This window comes from Apis mellifera, linkage group LG3 (assembly GCF_003254395.2).
Source record: "Apis mellifera strain DH4 linkage group LG3, Amel_HAv3.1, whole genome shotgun sequence".
In the NCBI taxonomy this organism is placed as follows: domain Eukaryota; kingdom Metazoa; phylum Arthropoda; class Insecta; order Hymenoptera; family Apidae; genus Apis; species Apis mellifera.
The window spans coordinates 12,245,262-12,264,955 of record NC_037640.1 but is presented as its reverse complement, the minus strand read 5'-3'; the positions used below and the strand labels follow the sequence as shown (position 1 = coordinate 12,264,955).

The window sequence follows — 19,694 nt, the reverse complement described above, 5'->3', positions numbered from 1 at the left end:
GTATATTTAGCTTTAATTTTTTAATCATTATATTCTTATCCTAAGTCGAATTGTTCAAAATGACACAATAAAAATATTCAAAATGATAAACAGGTTCTAGTATTTCCAAGGTATAGGACAAAAATTGTATTGAATATTTATTATTAAGGTTTATATTTTGTATTTTGACCATAATTTTACATATACAATATTTTTTTATTGTTTTATGATAGCAATTTATTTACATACATCATAACCTATATTACAATTATCTATCATGATATGTGAAGAGATATGAATGATATTGCGAATGATTTGAAATGAAATACACGAGTTTTCTTTATTTTGATTCGATGGAAGATGCAGGAAATTAATAGATTGACGAATTTCAAAATCTTCCGACCCTAGTATCGATCAGAATTATTGAACTTTACGTATTTGTCCTCTTCGTCACTTTTTTTTGTATCCCAATTTTCGTAAAGCCTTTAGATCCACATCTCCATAGTAGTCTTCGCTACAAAATTTATTATTTATAATGGTAAGATTTATTTTCTAAAAAATCGATAACTCAGTAAAGAGATGAAACAATAACAAAACATCGTAATCAACATGTTAATAATTAACATCCAGTTTAAATTAAATACCGAAAATTTTAATACGTATGATATAACATATAAAATATATGCTTAATAATAAAATATAATATGATAAAGGAATAAAAAAAATCTTAGAAATTACGCGTAAATTTCGATACGTAAATTCTCATTATCTGTTTCTAAATCATTTTAAACGGTTTTCAATTCAAACTTTCATCTTCACGTTGTAAATAGTGCATCGAATGACGATTGTGTTTACTTTTAAAACATTGTTATATTTTCAATAAAAACGAGCATGCAGAGTTAGAAATCGCGAAAAACAAATTTCCATAACGAGACAAGCAAATACACAAATACATTTGGATCAAAGGATAAGATGGATCGATAGGAAAAGCACATAGACTTTTTTTTTTCACGAATTTTTGTTTCTTTTATTATACGAATTTTTCACATTACTTAAAAATATAACGACGGACGAGTCTAGCTTACGCAAGCATGCTTGACCTGGGACCAAAAGAGTGTGAGGGATAAGCTCGAATCGAAACAAATTGAAAAGAAGAAAGAACGTCTCACCGTCCATCGAATCATTCCTTTAGATCTCTCTTTCTTTCTTTTTTTTTTTCTTTTTTTTTCAAAAGTATAAATATCCAATGGACGTAATTCTAACCTAGAAACGATACCGATCAAACGAGCTTTGTTTTGAAACCGTACGTCTTACGATAGCTAACAAGATTGCGTACACGGAAGGGAAAAATAAAGGGAAATGAATAAAAGTAAACAATGACAAGAGAAGGGAGGAGGGATGAGAGAAGTTATCGAGACGATACGATTGAAGAGATCGAATTTCGATTATCGATTCGAATTTCAATACTCGATGTTAATTTTGACGAGATTATTCGAGATTACTCGTTACATGCAAAAGCTGTGTATATATAAACGAAAGGTATATAAATTTTATTTCGTTCGATTTTTATAAAATCGATTAATTTTTGAATCGATGCACAGCTCGAAGGATTAAAATTTCACGGATTACTTCTTCCCGCGTGTTGCGGCATATCGAGCCGCATGGACGAAATAACCTCAACACAGGTGAGAGAATTCTGTGACGTATTATCTTCGGTCACGAGACTATCACGACACTATTCCTCCCGTATTCGAATCAAGCCACGTACGAAATAATGGTAAATAATAGCAAACTATTCGATTGTATTTGTTTCAGAAAAGCTCGGATGGACGCACGAAGAAACGTGACCGAGCATCACAAGTGTCTGTATCTGTCGCTTATGCGCGCGCATGTGTGTGTATGTGTGCTTGCACAAGAGAAAAATTGCGTAGGAAAAGAGATTCAGACAAGAGTGAGAAGTGAGGAGGGAAGAAAAGAGGGAAAGAAAGTGAAGAGGAAGAAGGAAAGGAAGATGAAATTATTCTTGAAGGGATGCGTTGGGCCTCGCAGGTGCCGATGGGGGCCTTGGTTTGCCTTGAGGAGGCTTCCTGGTCTCGCCTGAATTTTGAATACCGGCAAGCAGCTCGCTCTTCCTGATGCTCTTTAGATCCAAGTCACCGTAGTAATCCTCACTGTGAACCAGAACACCGGGAAAAATCCGGAGGTTAGGATCATGCGTGATGTGCCACCTGTTTTCGCGTGCAACCTTGTGTTCTTTTTTCTTTCTTTTTTTTTTCTCTCTTTTTTTTTTCTTTTTTACAGTTAATCACGTTTACACGAGAAAAGGTGATCACGAATTTGTTTCAGTGTGTCGGTGCTTTGGGAATATGTTGCAATATATACTTTATCTCGAAATTTATGCACGAGTGTGAAAGTTAACCTCTTCGGAGAACATTAAAGAGAAGGTTAGTAAATTAAAATTCATCAAAAAATTTGATCATATGGAATTTTTTAATAATGAAAACAAAATAATCATGATTTGAGACGATATTGTATACAATACAATGTTTAATGTCTCATAGCATTTTTGAAGAGGTTAATTTTTTTTTTTTTTTTTTTTTAGTGAAATTTGTAACATTCAGTGATAACATTTAGTTGGATAATCCTACGTAAAATAATACCTTTAAACTGTGAATATTAATTAATTACATATGTTAGATAATTTTGTTGTTAATTAATGATATTTAATGATTACTTGTTATACCATTGCTTGAGAGAAAATAATGCGATTGGAATGAGTGAAGAAGAGAAAAAGAGGATAGCAGAAATAAAATTAATTAACACAGAGAAATTATTTTATTGACTTTCACGTTATTTCTGTCCTCGAGAAACATTATGTAAATATTATGTTACCAACATTTGGGTGGCTGTTACATAAAACCCCTATTTCTACGGATTATGAGAGCAAGGTATACACACCAAATATCCGTTTAATTACATCACTCGAAAAATATCTTTCGAACTTTCAGATCTTACGAATCTTATTACTACTACACCATAATCGAGGATATTCCGGTTTGTCCAGAATTTATCTTTTTACGTAATGCACAGTCACAAAGCTTCCTCAATCTACTCAAATTCTACTCTCTCCTCGAAATGAGATCTTTTTTTAGAATATTTTCTTTTTTACAGCGAATAACCAAAAAATACCGTAATCTTCGAATTAGAAATATTACGAATATAAGAAAAAACACTACAATTCAGAAAATTTTCACTAAAAAAAAAAAAAGAGGTTTCGACTCACCATCCAGGAACGTCTTCAGGATCTTCGCAGGCACCGCTGCCATCGGCATCACCGATCTTGAACACAGTGCCGATAGGGCACCCGTACTCTCTCGCGATACCTTCCAGACATATGTAATACTTTCTGCAATCGTCGGGATGGGCGTGTCTGCTGAAGCTGCCGGATGCCCCGCTCACTTCGCCGGCGGCTGGACACGTGAAACCTCCTGCGACTTCTGGCGATAAATATGCAATATGTAGAACCGTGATGAGATGTTCGTTAATAGTTCGCGATCAGAGAATGAGACGAGAAAGTTGAGACGAAGTCACGACGCTCGAATCGAGGAAACGCATGCAGGATGTGCGTGGGAACGGATCGTCACGTATCGTTGTTGCTCGAAGCCACGCGGTGAATGAATGATATTCGAGGAGAGGCTTGATAGATTTTTCGTGCGTTTTGTACGGTGTTCTTTGATATATTAAATAGTGTAAAATCTTCGAAGAGATTTAGAACGTTTTTATCGCGTTAATTTTACGGAGTATAAAAGGAATGAAAAAAAAAAAAAAAATACAGAGATATGGTTAATTATTCCTTTTAATTACGTTCGCTATATAATTTCACGAAAGTCATAACTAATGTTTCTTTGATGAAAGACGCGAGAATTTTCGAGTTGTTATCAAATACAATTATCAATAAAATTTATTTATACATGAAACTTACCTGGCCATTGAGTAAAGCTAGTAATAAAATTACCGGTTCTACGTTAATAAATAATCAAACGAGAAAAGATTAATAACTTTTGACTGAAATCGTCAAATCAAAAAAGCGTGCCTTTCTTTTTATCCGAATCGATTTGAATTTCTTCGATATTTTATTAAAAAAAAAAAAGAACAAAAAAGGATCAATCTTAGAAAATTGGTTTTCACATTTTTGCACGGTATAAAATACAAAGAACTCGCTTTTTTTTATCTAAATTTTTAAAAAATCTTTTCGAATTTTTAGAAAAAAAAAAAAAAAGAGACTAACTACATCTCGTTTCCATCCCGTAACCTTCGAATAAGTAAAATTGAAATCACATTTCACAATGCGAAATGCAATACGTACCCTCGTTTTTGCATTCAGGTACTTGATCGGCCCACATACAGACTCTCGCCTCACGGTCGTAAGCGAGCCCAGGACTGCACTGATACTTGGATGCCTCTCCGTTCCAACAGTTCCAGAACACGTCGCATTTCTTTTCGTCCGGGAAAATACCGTACAGACGCGGACAATGCGGCGTGCTGATCGCCGGCTCGAGCTGCGTCCTATCCCCGCAATCCACGTTGTGCAGATAATCGCAATTCTCGGTGAGGAACTTGCTATCGCTCGCGTCGAACGCGAGCCCATTGCCGCAAGTCTTCAACTCCGCCACGTTGTTGTCGCATTTCCAATATTTGTCGCAGGATATGTGATGGGGATAGAAGCCGAAGTCGTCCGGGCATTTGAACGATTCCTGGGCGGTTGCGCCTGTGCGTAAAAAAAAAAGGTAAACAAAAGAGAATACTTTTCAGTTACATAAAAATACGACCACGGACGAAGGAAGGTAATCTGGTTCGTATCGAAAGTAACTCGATGGAATGCCGTTTTTAAATGGTGAAACTAAGGAAATTCTTTCGTGTCGGTAATTCTTCGAAAGAAGAATCGCGTTACCAAATTACAAACTTTCCATCGAAATAACCTTAAATTATACCGTGTCCGTGAACGGAACTCGCCCAATCATTGTTTCCAGACGGAAATGAAACGAAATCGGCGGAGAAAAAGTGCGTTTCGCGGTTTGGATCTTGTGGTGGAGGATAAATGTAATTCAATTTTACCGTTATTTTCGCTCTCGGGAGAAGATTAAACGACAATATCGATCGTCGACCGCAACGCCCTCCTCTCCGTTGCGTTGCATCTTCTCCCTCTACCGTCTCGATTCTTCCTTTATTCTCGTTCCTCGCGAGAGAACATACGTACGGAATATCCAGAGGGACAAAGACAACGTTGCACTGTTGACACCTATCGTCAGAACGATTGACACGAGTGCCAGTTTTTCTCCCAGCTACGATTGCACATGCTTAATAATCCGTTATTCTTTTCTCGCGGTATATGACGTATCTGAATAACCTAAACGTGTTATGTAAGGACACGAAGTGACTTTCGCCAAACGCTTTCACTTCGGGCCTAGAGCCAGACCCACCGTCAGCAGCCGCAACACCACCACCTCGTGACTGGGCCCTCCCAGCATCCCGTTCACTCCGCTCTCCTCTCTCTCTCTCTCTCTCTCTCTTTTCATACACGCACACACACCTTTCATCCTCTCTGTAATTTCGCGCCTACGAGCTTCTCGCCGACGTTTGTGCGTGTTCACTTTCATTTTTTTTCGAGAGATTAAAAATCGCGTCTCTGATCCAATGAGCTTGCTTCCGAATTTCGATTATCCGATTATTGTTCAATTTAATCGTAATCATGGATTTTTGGACAGAGAGAAAGAGAGAGAGAAAGAGGATTTTGGATTGATCGTAAATGAAAAAGGAAGGGTCAAGATCTGGGCCAAGGTTATCCTGTTTCAGCGAGGGAAGGGGAGGGAAAAAGGAATGGAGAAAACATAATATACTATATATTCGTGTCGAAAAAGCCGATCGTTGGTTTTTCGATAAATCGACCACTTCCAATCACGCGTGTGTTTCATATCCGATTTGTAGGCGCGGAATTGATCGAATTTCACGCGAGGCTCACGAGAGGATGGATGGAAGGGAATCGAATGGAGAAGTTTCGTTATGAGATTACAAATATAAATAGCTCTTTTCCCGATCATTGAACGCATCGTAAGTTGACCTGCTTTCCTTCGAATGCCGCGGATATTACGATACGTATATCGCGAATATAGCACTCCAGTCGTACGAGAGTTGGAACAAGTCACTTTTCAAGGTATCGATATTATTCCGATACGAAACACATGTACAATATACATTTCTCGATTCGAGTCGAATCGAATCGAAATCTGGATTATATCGAGAGAAATAAACCGCGTCGGAAGGATTATGGAAGAGCGAAGGCTACGTTAAACGAATAATTCCACCGGTGAGAAAAAGTCGGCGACAAAGGAGGAGGGCACTCTCTTTCCACACGCATATGTCACGCACTTGTTTCCTCCACTTCCGATCGCAACGGTCGTTCTCGAGCAACACTTTCCTCCCCCAACTTTCTTCCTCCACGTGATAAATTACGCTCGATAATTACTTCCTTTCTTCCCCCCTTTTATTCTCCCTATTCTTTTCACCCTTTCGTTTCCTCGTGATTGTTTATTTCATGATGGGTACGTACCGGCGATCAGAATGGCGGCTATCACGTAGTACGTCCTCATTGTTACGATTGCGTGCGTGTGTTATTGTTGTATATCCCGCGTGGTACGTCGATTTGGTATTTTCTTGGTTACCACACGATCCTTTCCTCGCGACGCGTAAAAATTCGTCGATTATTTTGTTGAAGGAAGGGTGAGGGGGGGAGGAGAAAGGAGAGAAAAAAATTGTTATCACTTTTGCGAGCGCACAGTGTCCACCGAGAGCAGAGAGAGAACTCTGTGTTTGCGCCCTGTCGTTCTCCACCTTTATATAAGTGATTGGTCACGTGTTGTTCCTCTTCCACCTCCTTATAGAGAACCCTCCTTCTCTTCTCCTTCTCGTCTCGCTTCGAGAAGAGTGTATATACACCTCTGTGATATATACCTCGCTCTCTACGTATCTCTCTCTCTCTCTCTCTCTTTCTCTTCTTCTCTCTCCCTCTCTCGTCGCCTCGCAGATCTCCCTTTCCTTTCTCTCTTTATTCTTCTCGCTGAAAATGCCATCCGAAGACCTAACAGTGGCCCGGTAATAAACGTCTGCCACGTTCTTTCTTCCCCACTTCTTTTACCCGCACCCACCTCCATCGAACAGTTGGACTGTCTCAAATGCTAAAAATGATTCCCTTTTTGTTTTTTTTTTTTTTTTTTATTCCACTCTTCGTTTTAATTTCTTCGTTAAAATCCCGCTTCCTCTTTTTGCCTCTTGGTCCTTTTATTCTTTCGAATTCTCGATTCGATTCAACCAAGGACCAGTTTCGACTTTCAACCTGATCCTCGAATTCTCGATTTTGCTAGTTTCTTTCTGCTCGATTATCGAATAAAGAAACTAGATTCGTGTTCGTTGCTTAGATAAAAGATTTTATGGATTAAACGTTTTTAGACGTTTTCGTTTCTTTCTCGCGGATGAAAGGATATTTATATACCGATCGCCGATAATTGTCGAGATTCGCGTTGTAACGAATTTCAATGTATCGAAATAATTCTATGTAAGATAAGTTTCTAAGATTACTTTTCCGTCGTATCTTGTCATTATCTCGTCCAATCATCGAAATTCGTCGAACTGGTGGACAGGTGCGTACCGTTTTCGTACACAAACGGCGTACTGGTGCGATCGTACGCGTATGCGGAATACCGACCGATCGTAACGTGATTATAATAATAATAATGGCGGGGATATAAAATAACGGGGAAGGCTGGAAGGGGGCGAAGGTCGTGCACGAGCAACGTGACTCACCCAGACTCTCGTATCTGCCACCCTGGTCTTCGACATTCCGATATTATAGTTAATCCTGGCTATTCAATTGGTCGTTGCTTTATCGATAAAACTTAAGGATCGATTATTGAGATAATTTGGACGAGATATTCGCAAATTAACCATTCGGTGTCCTTGAAAACGTCTCGAATTACGAGTCTCGAAAAAACAGAGTGCAGATTTTAATAAATAGAAAAAGATTTATTTTGAAAAATTGCGTTACGATTTTATATTTTCACATGCACGTAAAGATTCGATTATTTTTGAAATTCGAATGTTTTTAGACCATGTTATAGAAAGCGGATTATCAGGTTCGAACCGGTTGTTCGATACTGTTAACGATAATATCGTTCGTCGTCGATTCGATTAGATTAGACACTTTTTTTTGCCAAACTCGAAAATAATCTCTTCTCTCGCGAGATTTTATTCGCCCAGTCGGATCGAACCGTGATTGACATTTATTCCCTTACATCACTCTCTGTCACCGCGTTGCGTTTTCTCCGCAAGAAAGTCCTCCCGACGATTTTGCAATTATATATTTCATCAGTTTTTCTTTTACCTCTTTGCGGTGAGATTTGGTATTTTGAAAGGAATCGATCGATCGGCGAGATACTTCTGACACTTTTTTACCGACCGAATTTCTTCCTTCTTTTTATCCGTCTTATCTGTCAAAACAAAAACAAAGAAAAATTGTAAAAAATTTACAAGATACATATTTACATATATACACACTAGATAAGAAAGACTTTGCTTGCCGGTTCAATTTCTTCGCTGTTCTAAAAAAAAAAAAAAAAGAAAAAAAGAAAGGAGTTATTCTAATTCAAAGTATTTCCTCAAGGGGACAACGAAGACGGATCGGACGCATGTTAATGCCGAACGCTTTCGACAACAGCGGAACTTTCTCGCTCGGTTTAATCCAGTTTCTCGAATAAATAGCATTGGCAGGGTCGGTGTTTACGCGCACGTACGTCCACCGATCGAAAGCACAGGCTTGACGAGGAGCGAGGAAACCGCGTCGAGAGATGGTTGATCGACCTTGGCGCGATTCCAGGAAAACGAGGACGAAAGTCGTGCCGACATTATCGATCTCAATTTTAATTTTCTTCTCGAAATATACATTTTATGTATATACATATATACACCTCGACGAGATTAGAAACGAAAAACATCCACGAATCAAAACGAGACAAAAATTAAAATTCGTGGCAAACTCTCTTAATTCGCGTTTTTGTTTTGATTTATATTCGAAACGAATATTACGAACGTCCTTTCGAGAAGATAATAATACTCGTCGACGAAGTTCGACGAACGTGTCCGTTCCCAACGTGACGGGACTGAAACGTGGCGGTTCGGGAGTCCCGAAACGAAGGAGGAAGCGGAGGAACGTAACCGGATGGCTAATGCACAAACGCCTTCCGGATAACGGTAAGGCTGCACGGCGGTTTATCGCGTTACGTGCCTCGACGCGCCAAGGATGCAGGTGCCGCGCCTCTCGATGATTAATATTCGGCTCGTTGATCTCCTTAGGTCGACCGATTCGAGGAGGACACGACTGGTCGTCCTCCCTCCCGTGGAACTTCTCTCTCGTTACCTTGCCCCCATTCTCCTCGTCCGTGTTTTTTGCACAATCTATATATATATATATATAATTTTAATTTTTAATTTCTTTGTCTTATTAAATTATTCTAATTTATTTAAATTTATAATTAATCTTAATATATACATATATATTATTAATGTAATTTTGAAAAATATAATTTAATATTATAGATGATAAATAAAGTCGTTTATACCCAATTTATTTCATCAATCCGTGTGGGTTTATAATCATCTTCGAATCATCGAGAGATCACTTTTTCCTTCAATGTCGTTGATTACGGACAATAAGTAAGCAAAAGGAGCTAAAAGAAACATAAGTCAGAATCAGAGACGTGTTATTGGTCTTAGTGTTGCATTGGGTTAATATATATGTGTGTATATGATATTTTTAAAAATTTTAAAAAATTTTAATCTTAAGAATTTTTAAAAGAATTTAGATTAATATATTATATTCCTAAATTTTCTAAATTTATTCCTATTTATACAATTGTTTCAATAACAAATATTAATACATGATGATTAATTTATTTAATTATTATGTATATCTCATTTTATGCTAATAAATATTATTCATTAAAAAAATTATTAGCATGTTTAACAATTTTTAATTCATTTCATTTTTATTATTAAATTTAAATAAAACAATATTTATTATACTTACTATTTTATATACTTTAAATTATTTTCTATTAATTAGATTTTTAGATAAATTTAATATTCAATTATTCAATATATCCAATTTTATTAGCATTTATTAATAAATGAAACTTAATCTTTATAATAGCTTCAGCAAAAATTTATAATTGAGTTCCATTCTTTTTGATATATATATATATATATATATATATATATATATATATATATATATATATATTATTCCCTTCAAATTCTGAACATTTTGTAATTTGAAATTTTTAAAAATCCTTCATTAGAATTTTCCTTCAATATCGTTGATTACAATAAGTAAGCAAAAAGAGCTAAAAGAAACATAAATAAGAATGAGATCAGAGACGTGTTATTGGTCTTAGTGTCGCATTGGGCCAATATATACAATATATGTGTATATTTTTAAAAATTTAAAAAAATTTTAATCTTAAGAATTTTTAAAAGAATTTAGATTAATATATTATATTCCTAAATTTCCTAAATTTATTTCTATTTATACAATAGTTTCAATAACAAATATTAATACATGATTAATTTATTTAATTATTATATAGATTGTATATCTCATTTTATGCTAATAATTTAATTCATTAAAAAAATTATTAGCATGTTCAATAATTTTTAATTCATTTTATTTTATTATTAAATTTAAATAAAACAATATTTACTATACTTACTATTTTATATACTTTAAATTATTTCCTATTAATTAGATTTTTAGATAAATTTAATATTCAATTATTCAATATCCAATTTTATTAGCATTTCTTATTAAATGAAACTTAATCTTTATAATAGCTTCAGCAAAAATTTATAATTCTTCCATTCTTTTTGATATATATATATATATATTATTCCCTTCAAATTCTGAACATTTTATAATTTGAAATTTTTAAAAATCCTTCATTAGAATTTTCCTTCAATATCGTTGATTACAGACAATAAGTAAGCAAAAAGAGCTAAAAGAAACATAAATAAGAATGAGATCAGAGACGTGTTATTGGTCTTAGTGTCGCATTAGGTTAATATGTACATATGTGTATATGATATTTTTAAAAATTTTAAAAAATTTTAATCTTAAGAATTTTTAAAAGAATTTAGATTAATATATTATATTCCTAAATTTCCTAAATTTATTCCTATTTATACAATTGTTTCAATAACAAATATTAATAATATTAATATGATCATTAATTTATTTAATTATTAATAGATTATATATCTCATTTTATTTCAGTTCAACAATTTTTAATTCATTTTATTTTATTATTAAATTTAAATAAAACAATATTTATTATACTTACGATTTCATATACTTTAAATTATTTCTTATTAATTAGATTTTTAAATAAATTTAATATTATTTAATATCCAATTTTATTAGCATTTATTATTAAATGAAACTTAATCTTTATAATAGCTTCAGCAAAAATTTATAATTCTTCCATTCTTTTTGATATATATATATTATTCCCTTCAAATTCTGAACATTTTGTAATTTGAAATTTAAAAATCCTTCATTAGAATATTGATAACATATTCCATTCTTCATTTCTCTCCTTCCTCCTTAAATTCACCAAATCAATCAAATTCAACGAATATATCTCAACACCCTGTATACATACCTACACATTCGTTATTTCAGGTTAATTCGATCGGCCTTTTCCACCGGCGAAAAAAATTCGACGTCCGAAGGCTTGCTCCGATATACTTGGAAACGAACGTTGGCTGGCGGTATGCGAGTATTCTCCAGCCAAGGATAGCTGGAGATACGAATGCCTGATCAAGCGATGAACGGGGGTGAATTATGCAGTTACGGTTTGCGTTACACGATCAACATATGCAAAAGGTGCTTCTCTTACCTTTCGAATAAAGTGAGAATCCAACGAAGAATTTTTTTTTGACTCTTGCAAGAATAATCGAAATGAATCAAGCATCTCGTTTTTTTCCATCTCTTCGAGGGGTGTATTATCGAATTGTTGCCGCGTTTCTCAAAGCTACCGTTACGTTCGGTACAGTGTTTTGTATGCCAGAGCCACCATTGTCGGTCCGCGCCACCGGAACCGTCCAACTTGGATACTCCATGAATCATGCGATATAATTATACTCGTAATTGACGTAATCCATCGTTCTTGCGTTTTGGTCAATGACACGATTTATTATTATTTCATCTTCGATAATATCGTTCGATTAAATTAAACTGTCCTTTTCGAGGAAATATTTATTTTTCATATATTTGTATATGTTGTATATCCGAGTAAAGTGTTTTTCTTTCTTTTTTTTTTTTCGATCTCGTTGTGAGAGAGTATTTAACGAGTTCAACGCACGTGAGGCATTCTATCTATTTGATAAATTATTTATTGGCGCGCAGTTAGCGACGATTTGCATCCAGCGTCCATGAATTAATAACAAACGTCCTTTAAATTGTAATCATATACCGGTTGCATATTGCATATACATTTTGAATTTTAAATCCGATCCTTCTGTGTTCTGGATTATTATAATTTAGTAAATATCAAGAATTTTATAATATTATATAATTTTATATAATTTTAATTTTATATATAGAGTTAAAATTGGAGACAAGTTTTGTATATGTATTCTTTTCTATGAAGTATAGTAATATACTTGAATATTGTATATATGATCAAAAATTTGTTTAATTATTCGTTTTCAAAAATGTTTATCGAACGTTTAAATTATGTCCATTATGAATGCAAATGTTGTCGACAGAAAGTGAAATATCGAACAAAGTGTATCGTTCCCACACTGCGAAAAACTATTTATAGCATCTTATGACATTACTCAATTTCGTCCTCGAAAGTTTTTTTCTAACCGGTTCGAAGATGTAGAATCTTTGTCCAGAGGGAGCCTGAAAAAAAAGTTTCACCTCCTAGAATCTTCTTATAAAGAAATATGCAAATCGTATGGATTTTTACGTTCTATAAAGAAATCGGACGTTTCGTTTTTATTATTAAATTAATTGGAAATCTCGATCTCAATGGAAACCGCCATGAAACAGAGAAATCGAAGAATTTTTAAAAATTATTAAAAATTGGAAAATATTATGTAGGATTTACTTCTCTGTTATGTGAACTTCTTTGTTGAATTGAGGAGATATCGAAAGTTTGGATGATTGATTTCACTGTAATCTTTGAAAAGATTTCTCCTCGATGTCGACTTTCATTAAAATCAAAATTATTTATAAAATCGATTATAAGATAATATTCAAATATTTTTTTTTTCGTGAGATATTGTATAAGTAATTGTACGAGTCTCTCTTTGAATAGAATAGTATATTTTCAGAATTATAATTAGATAGAAGATTGCTTGTAATGTAATTTCTTCTTTGTAAATCATTGTGTAATTTAATCCTCTATAGAATTATAATTAATCTAAATTACAAATTTTAAATTAAATATTATAATTAAAAATATTTTTGTTGCAGAATTAGAGATTGTTTTCCTGTTCTTCATGAGCCATTGTATATAATTCTACAAACTTTTTAAACAGAATATCTTGGAATAATAATTAAAACAATAACTCAAAGTCGAAGATTTCTTGTAATACAATTTCTCTGCAATATAATGTTCAAATAGCTATTGTAATTGTCCAAACTTTTTGAAGAGCACTGTAAATGTAATAATTCAAAGTTGAAGATTGTAACATAATTTTCATGTAACATAGTGTTCAAATAAACATTATAATTGTACAAACTTTTTAAAGAGCACTATAAATGTAATAATTCAAAGTTGAAGATTGTAACATAATTTTCCTGTAATTGTAATTGTACAAACTTTTTGAAGAGCACTGTAAATGTAATAATTCAAAGTTGAAGATTGTAACATAATTTTCCTGTAACATAATGTTCAAATAAGGATAATTGTACACTTTTTAAACAGAGTACTATAAATGCAATAATCCAAAGTCAAAGATTGTAACATAATTACCTGTAATATAGTGTTCAAATAATTAGTATAATTTTACAAATTTGTTGTACAGAGTAATGTACTAATGTAAATATTTTAATCCAAAGTCAAAGATTGTAATAATTTTCCTGTAACATAATATTAATGTTTAAATAATCATTGTAATTGTACAAACTTTTTAAACAAAATACTGTAAATGCAATAATCCAATGTTGAATATTGTAACATAATTTTCTTATAACATAATGTTCAAATAGCCATTGTAATTCTAATAAACTTTCTAAACAGAATATCAAATAGGATAATAATTTAAATAAAGTAATAACTCAAATAGTTATTATATATAATTCTTATTTATAATTCTATAAACTTTCTGAACAGAGTACTCGAATAGAGTAATAATTAAAGCAATAACCTAAAAAGATTGCTTGTAACGTAATTTCTCTGCAACATAAGCGCGTTCAAAGCTATTTTATATAAGTAATTCTACGAATTTTTTGAACAGAATACTGTAAATGCAATAATTTAAAGTCGAAACAAAAATTGTAACGCAATTTCCCTCTAATATAATATTCAAATAACCACTGTAATTTAACCACGAATTTTTCGAACATAGATCGTAATATAGATAGATTATAATCAAACAATAATTCGTTTATTGTTCGCGTGCGAATGAACCGTTGCTACGCTCCTCTCGACTCGAAATTATTAAATTAATCGAAAACGATAACGAGATTGGCATCTACCATCTTTCGTTCGTAACACACGTGTGCAAGTCGTGCTTTCCTGCGAGCGGCACGCGACGACGTCGCGATTCGGTGGCTCGAGTCACCTCTCTCCGTGTCTCCGGTATCGTCTTCTCTCCGCGATCGTCTTCTCTCGTGCACGCGTGCACAGAGTCGAGGTAACGTCTGTCGGATTGCATAATGGAAGAGAGAAGTGTAGAGCTAGCCACTTAAGCTGGCTAAGCCGGCTAGAGAAGACGAGCGTGTGTCGAGGACGAGGATGGAACGGGTCGGCCCGCGCCGAGTCCTCTTGGCTTTTGCATGCTTTTATCTGGCACGGCGCATCGTTCGCCCTCGGTCGGCAACATAGGTGAAAGTCGGCTGCGCCGCTTCGACATCCCAAACATTCATCCTTAGGTTCCGTTCTTATTTTCTACGATTTTTATAGACTTATAGTTTTTTATGGACTTATGGATGAGTCTTTATGGATAATTATGTTGAAGATATATGTCGATGCGAGTGAATATTATTTTTCTCTTTTTTTGAAATGGTGAAATGGTGAATCGGTGAAAAAATTGTCCTTTTAGAGAGGATTTATAAGGAAATATAAGCGCAAGGTGAAATTATTACGATGTTTTCGTGTTTTTTTATTATACAGGTAAGATGATTAAGATAGAAGTTTATTTCGAGTGATAATTAAGTTCATGTTAATTATCAAGTTATTCCAAAATTGGATAACGCTAAGAAAGCGTAACTGTTCGAAGATTCGTATTCCATGGAAAAGAGAAACGCCTAATTTCAGCGCTCACGAAAGGAGTAGGACGGCCAACTTGCTTATGTATATGTATATGTATATATTCGAAACGTGTAACATTAAGAATTCCAAGTTATTATATAATATCAAAATTGCAACCTTCGTTCGAAATATCGATACCGTGTCAAATATTCCCATTTAAAAGTTACGTTAGAAATTTCCAAACTTCGCTTTTCTACTCTTGCATCACGCAAAAATCTAATTAAAATCATCGTCACATTGGCCGTTTAAGGGGAAAAACAACAAGCTATGATCGTACACGATATACACGTTAATCGTCTCTAACTGCAGAATTACATTGCATTAAAGAAAACAGCCGAATATCGCGAAAGGCTCATTGACAATTGAGTCTCGATCTAACTCGACTTCGATGCAAGCATAAACGATATATGTACGTACAAGAATATCGTTAATTACGCAATGAGTTTACATCGAACGTCTCGCAATGTGAACGCCTTTTAATGCAACGTCTTGTGATACGTAAACTCTCGCAATATTATGTGATGCAAAATCTCAAGGATTCGCGATATAAGATGCGTTTTGTGATGCGATCTCAGGATATAACGCCTTATAATTCCACGCTTCACGATACAGTGTTTTGCAACGTAATATCTCGTGATCTAATGTTTCATGATACAAAGTCATTGTGATGCAAAGTTGCAGGATATAACGCTTTATGATTTAACGCTTCATGACGCCAATGCTTTATAATGTAATATCTCACGATGCAACGTTTCATGATACCAAGTCTCATGATACTAAGTCTCATGATACAATGTATCGCGATACAGAGTCTCACGATGCAACGTCTTGGATGCAAAGTTTCAGATTATAACGCTTTATGATTCAACGCTTCACAATGTTTCAAAATGTCTTCACAGTATTTTGCAATGTAATGTCTCGCGATGCAACGCTTCACGATTCAATATTTCACGATACAACGATGCAATGTTTAGAAATTTCGGAATATAATGCCTTGTAATTCAACGCTTCACAGCGCAATGCTTTGCAGTATAATATCTCGCGATGCAATGTTTCATGATACCAAATCTCGTGATACCAAGTCTCATGATACCATGTGTCACGATACAACGTCTCGCGATACAAAGTCTCATGATATGTAACTTGCGATGCAATGTCTCATGATACAATGCAATATATCGCGATACAAAATCTCATGATACAAAGTCTCACGATACAGTGTCTCACGATACAAAGTCTCATGACACGTAACTTACGATGCAATGTCTCATGATACAATGCAATATATCGCGATGCAATGTTTCATGATACAAAGTCTCATGATACCATGTTTCGTGATACAAAGTCTCACGATACAGTGTCTCACGATACAACGATGCAACATTTTGTGATGCAAATTCTCATATAACACCTTTTAATTCAATGCTTCGCGATGCTTTGCAACGACTTTCAAATTAATAACCACGATCGATTAGCCAAAGAAAAGTTTAGACGCTTAAATATAGGAGACGAGTTGTAAAATGGAGCGGTTGCCACGGGTGAAAGAGGATGACGAGGTTGTTGACACCTGAGAGACTTCCTCGAGAGACCCTCCTCTTCGACGTCGCTACTCGGAGAATGCCGATCAGGGTACGTCCTGTTTGAACGCGGTTTGCATTTATATTTCGCGTTTCCTTCGTAATGAATCTCGAACATCGGATCGTGCCTTCGCCGAGATCTTGCCTCGACGTTTTTAGCGTAATTTACAGATTTTCTTCGTTACCTGGATTTACGGTGATGTACGTGGAATCGTGAGATAAATATATTTGATATTTATCGATGATCGATGGGTAATTGATTATTCCTATGACACAATACTCGTCTTTTATATACGCGATATAATATAGACGCTGTTACTTGAATCGATGAAAAACATTTCAATTGCTCAATATCATAATTTCCATTGGTATTATTTAATAAGGAACGATACACACGGGTGCACATATTTCAGAATCTCGCCGCGGATGTTTTCATCTCATGACGAATGAGATTTCGATGAAAGCGGAACAGAAAAAAAAAGAAAGAAAGAAAGAAAGAAAGACGCGTTTGCTCTAAATGCAAATCTCGAATCCCCTTATTTGCAAGTTTTCCTCATCGCGAGGCGACTCGTTTGAAAGAAAGTTCCCCCGCAACGATTTCGAAATCAGCCCAGATATTCACAATCCGTCGTTCTCGTCTGTCAGTCCGTCTGCCTCGCCACGTCTCTTTTCCCTTTCGCGAAGAATCCGCCTATTTTATTCCGCGAGGCGTTCAAACGGTTTTCTCCGCCTCGACTTCTCTGCGCGCGCCGCGACTTTTAAGTGTCCCCCAGTTTTCGACCTCTCCTTTACAAAGGCTCGAGTCTCCAACGATTGGTAAATCGCGCGCCTCTTTTCACTCCATCATTTCGATCAACGCCTCGAACTAGGATCGAACTAGGTCGCGAAAATTGAAGAAGAAATCGCTTGCGAACGGATCCCTCGATCTTACTAATATTATCAATAGTATCTCATACACTTGGTCACAGAAAATGCGGATTCGAACGTTTTTTTCTTTTTAGAAAGATGCGAAAGCGTTTTTAGTCTGCTGTGTATTCTCCATTTATGACTTTTTTTCTATCTTCTTTTAGAAAGATATATCCTTCGTGATGTAACAAAAATTAATGTATGGTGTTTATTTATCTTCAGAATCGAAGAATTTTCCTGGACCTTTTTTCCTCTCTCAATCCAATTATTTCCACATCTCGAGGTGAAATATGTTTATGGGCCAACTTTGATCCCCTTCGACCCGGATAATTCTCGAAACTTTTATCGAATTCTCCGACACACATAGAATTTGTGACACACGAACAACGAGAAAGTGTTTTTCGGTGTAAAGGGACAACTTGGAAGAACGACTGGAAATGTATCTATCGTAACTCTATTATGGATAGTTGTGTAAGGGAAAGTTCAATATGTACGATTGGCTTTTATGGAATAATAAAAAATTATGTTGAAATTTTAACTAAGTAATTTACTATTGATTAGTGAAACATTGTAAATTTAGAGTAAAAGAAATTTAAAAAAGTTTGTTAGAAAATAAGTTAATAAATTAAATTATTAATAAGAATTTTTTGCAAGATGCAGAAAAATTATATAAAATTACAGGCGATAAAATTCTTATTATAACTTTTATTCCAATATTTCGATTTACGACTATTTAAAAGTGATATTTAGTTTGCTATTAAAATTTTATTAAAAATGTAAAGATACATAACCTATCTTATAATAATAATAATATTTCTAAATAAATTAAGAAAGAATAATATTATTAATATTAGATATCTATTAATAAACAATTAATAAACAATCATGAAATTCATAATACAATAAAATTTTATAATATACAATGTACGTACAAATATGCTCAATCTTGCATTGTCTCGATACACTTTTCTCGCGTATAGATGGCTGTTCACTGTTAGAAAGTATAGGGACAAGAGGATTTTTTGCTAGGATCATCTGTCCCCACTTTAGACGCTTTGTTGATAACCATACATTACATATATAGTAGAAGAGCTACAATTTGAATATTTAAAATTGTAAAAATTATTTTCATTTATCAAGTTATGTTAAGATAATGATCTAAGACCAAAAGTTGAAATATTTTCGAAACTATTATTTCGATATAATAATAATAAATTAATTATTTCGATATAATATAATTATGATATATCTAGTTTATTTGTACAATTATCTTAACTATTCGAATAACTATTCGAATACGAAATTACATTTATAAATTAAACTATGCAAATTATAATTAACCTATGTTATGAGAAATAAAAAAAATTTTATATTATATCAATATGTTAAAATTCTCTAAATTTTATACCTTATGATAATGCATCGAGATTTAGATACAAATCGTCATTTTGGATTAGTATATGTGACGAATACTATGGTAAGAAAGAAAATGTATGAAAATAGGCGTTTCCTTCGAAATTAGCCAATCAGAACCATATTGCTTCCGCGAGATTTCTTTCCACCAATCAAAGTTGAGCAATACTGATTAAAAAAGTAACTAGTTAAAAAATTTCAAATAAAGTTTAAATAATTGTTTATTAAA

At 34.1% G+C, this 19,694-nt stretch overlaps 1 protein-coding gene and 1 long non-coding RNA gene across 3 annotated transcripts; both read right to left on the bottom strand.

Moving 5' to 3' along the window:
* Positions 1-242: 242 nt before the first annotated feature.
* On the bottom strand, positions 243-6,951 carry Cpap3-c (cuticular protein analogous to peritrophins 3-C). 2 transcript variants are annotated; one of them, XM_006569201.3, is made up of 4 exons: positions 6,587-6,951; positions 4,346-4,747; positions 3,263-3,476; positions 243-493 (listed from the first exon to the last, which is right to left on the bottom strand). In XM_006569201.3, exons 1-4 carry the CDS (start codon positions 6,624-6,626, stop codon positions 430-432), a joined length of 720 nt encoding a protein of 239 aa, XP_006569264.1. In that variant the 5' UTR covers positions 6,627-6,951; the 3' UTR covers positions 243-429. The 2 variants fall into 2 exon arrangements, with proteins under 2 accessions (XP_006569264.1, NP_001165860.1); NM_001172389.1 differs by lacking the exon at positions 243-493 and adding an exon at positions 1,997-2,150 and having other exon boundaries at positions 6,587-6,842.
* Positions 6,952-9,015: 2,064 nt separating this feature from the next.
* On the bottom strand, positions 9,016-12,671 carry LOC102655634. The gene is made up of 4 exons (XR_003304251.1): positions 11,982-12,671; positions 11,745-11,898; positions 9,648-9,755; positions 9,016-9,483 (listed from the first exon to the last, which is right to left on the bottom strand). It is a non-coding gene; the product is annotated as an uncharacterized LOC102655634 (long non-coding RNA).
* Between the last annotated feature and the right edge of the window lie 7,023 nt (positions 12,672-19,694).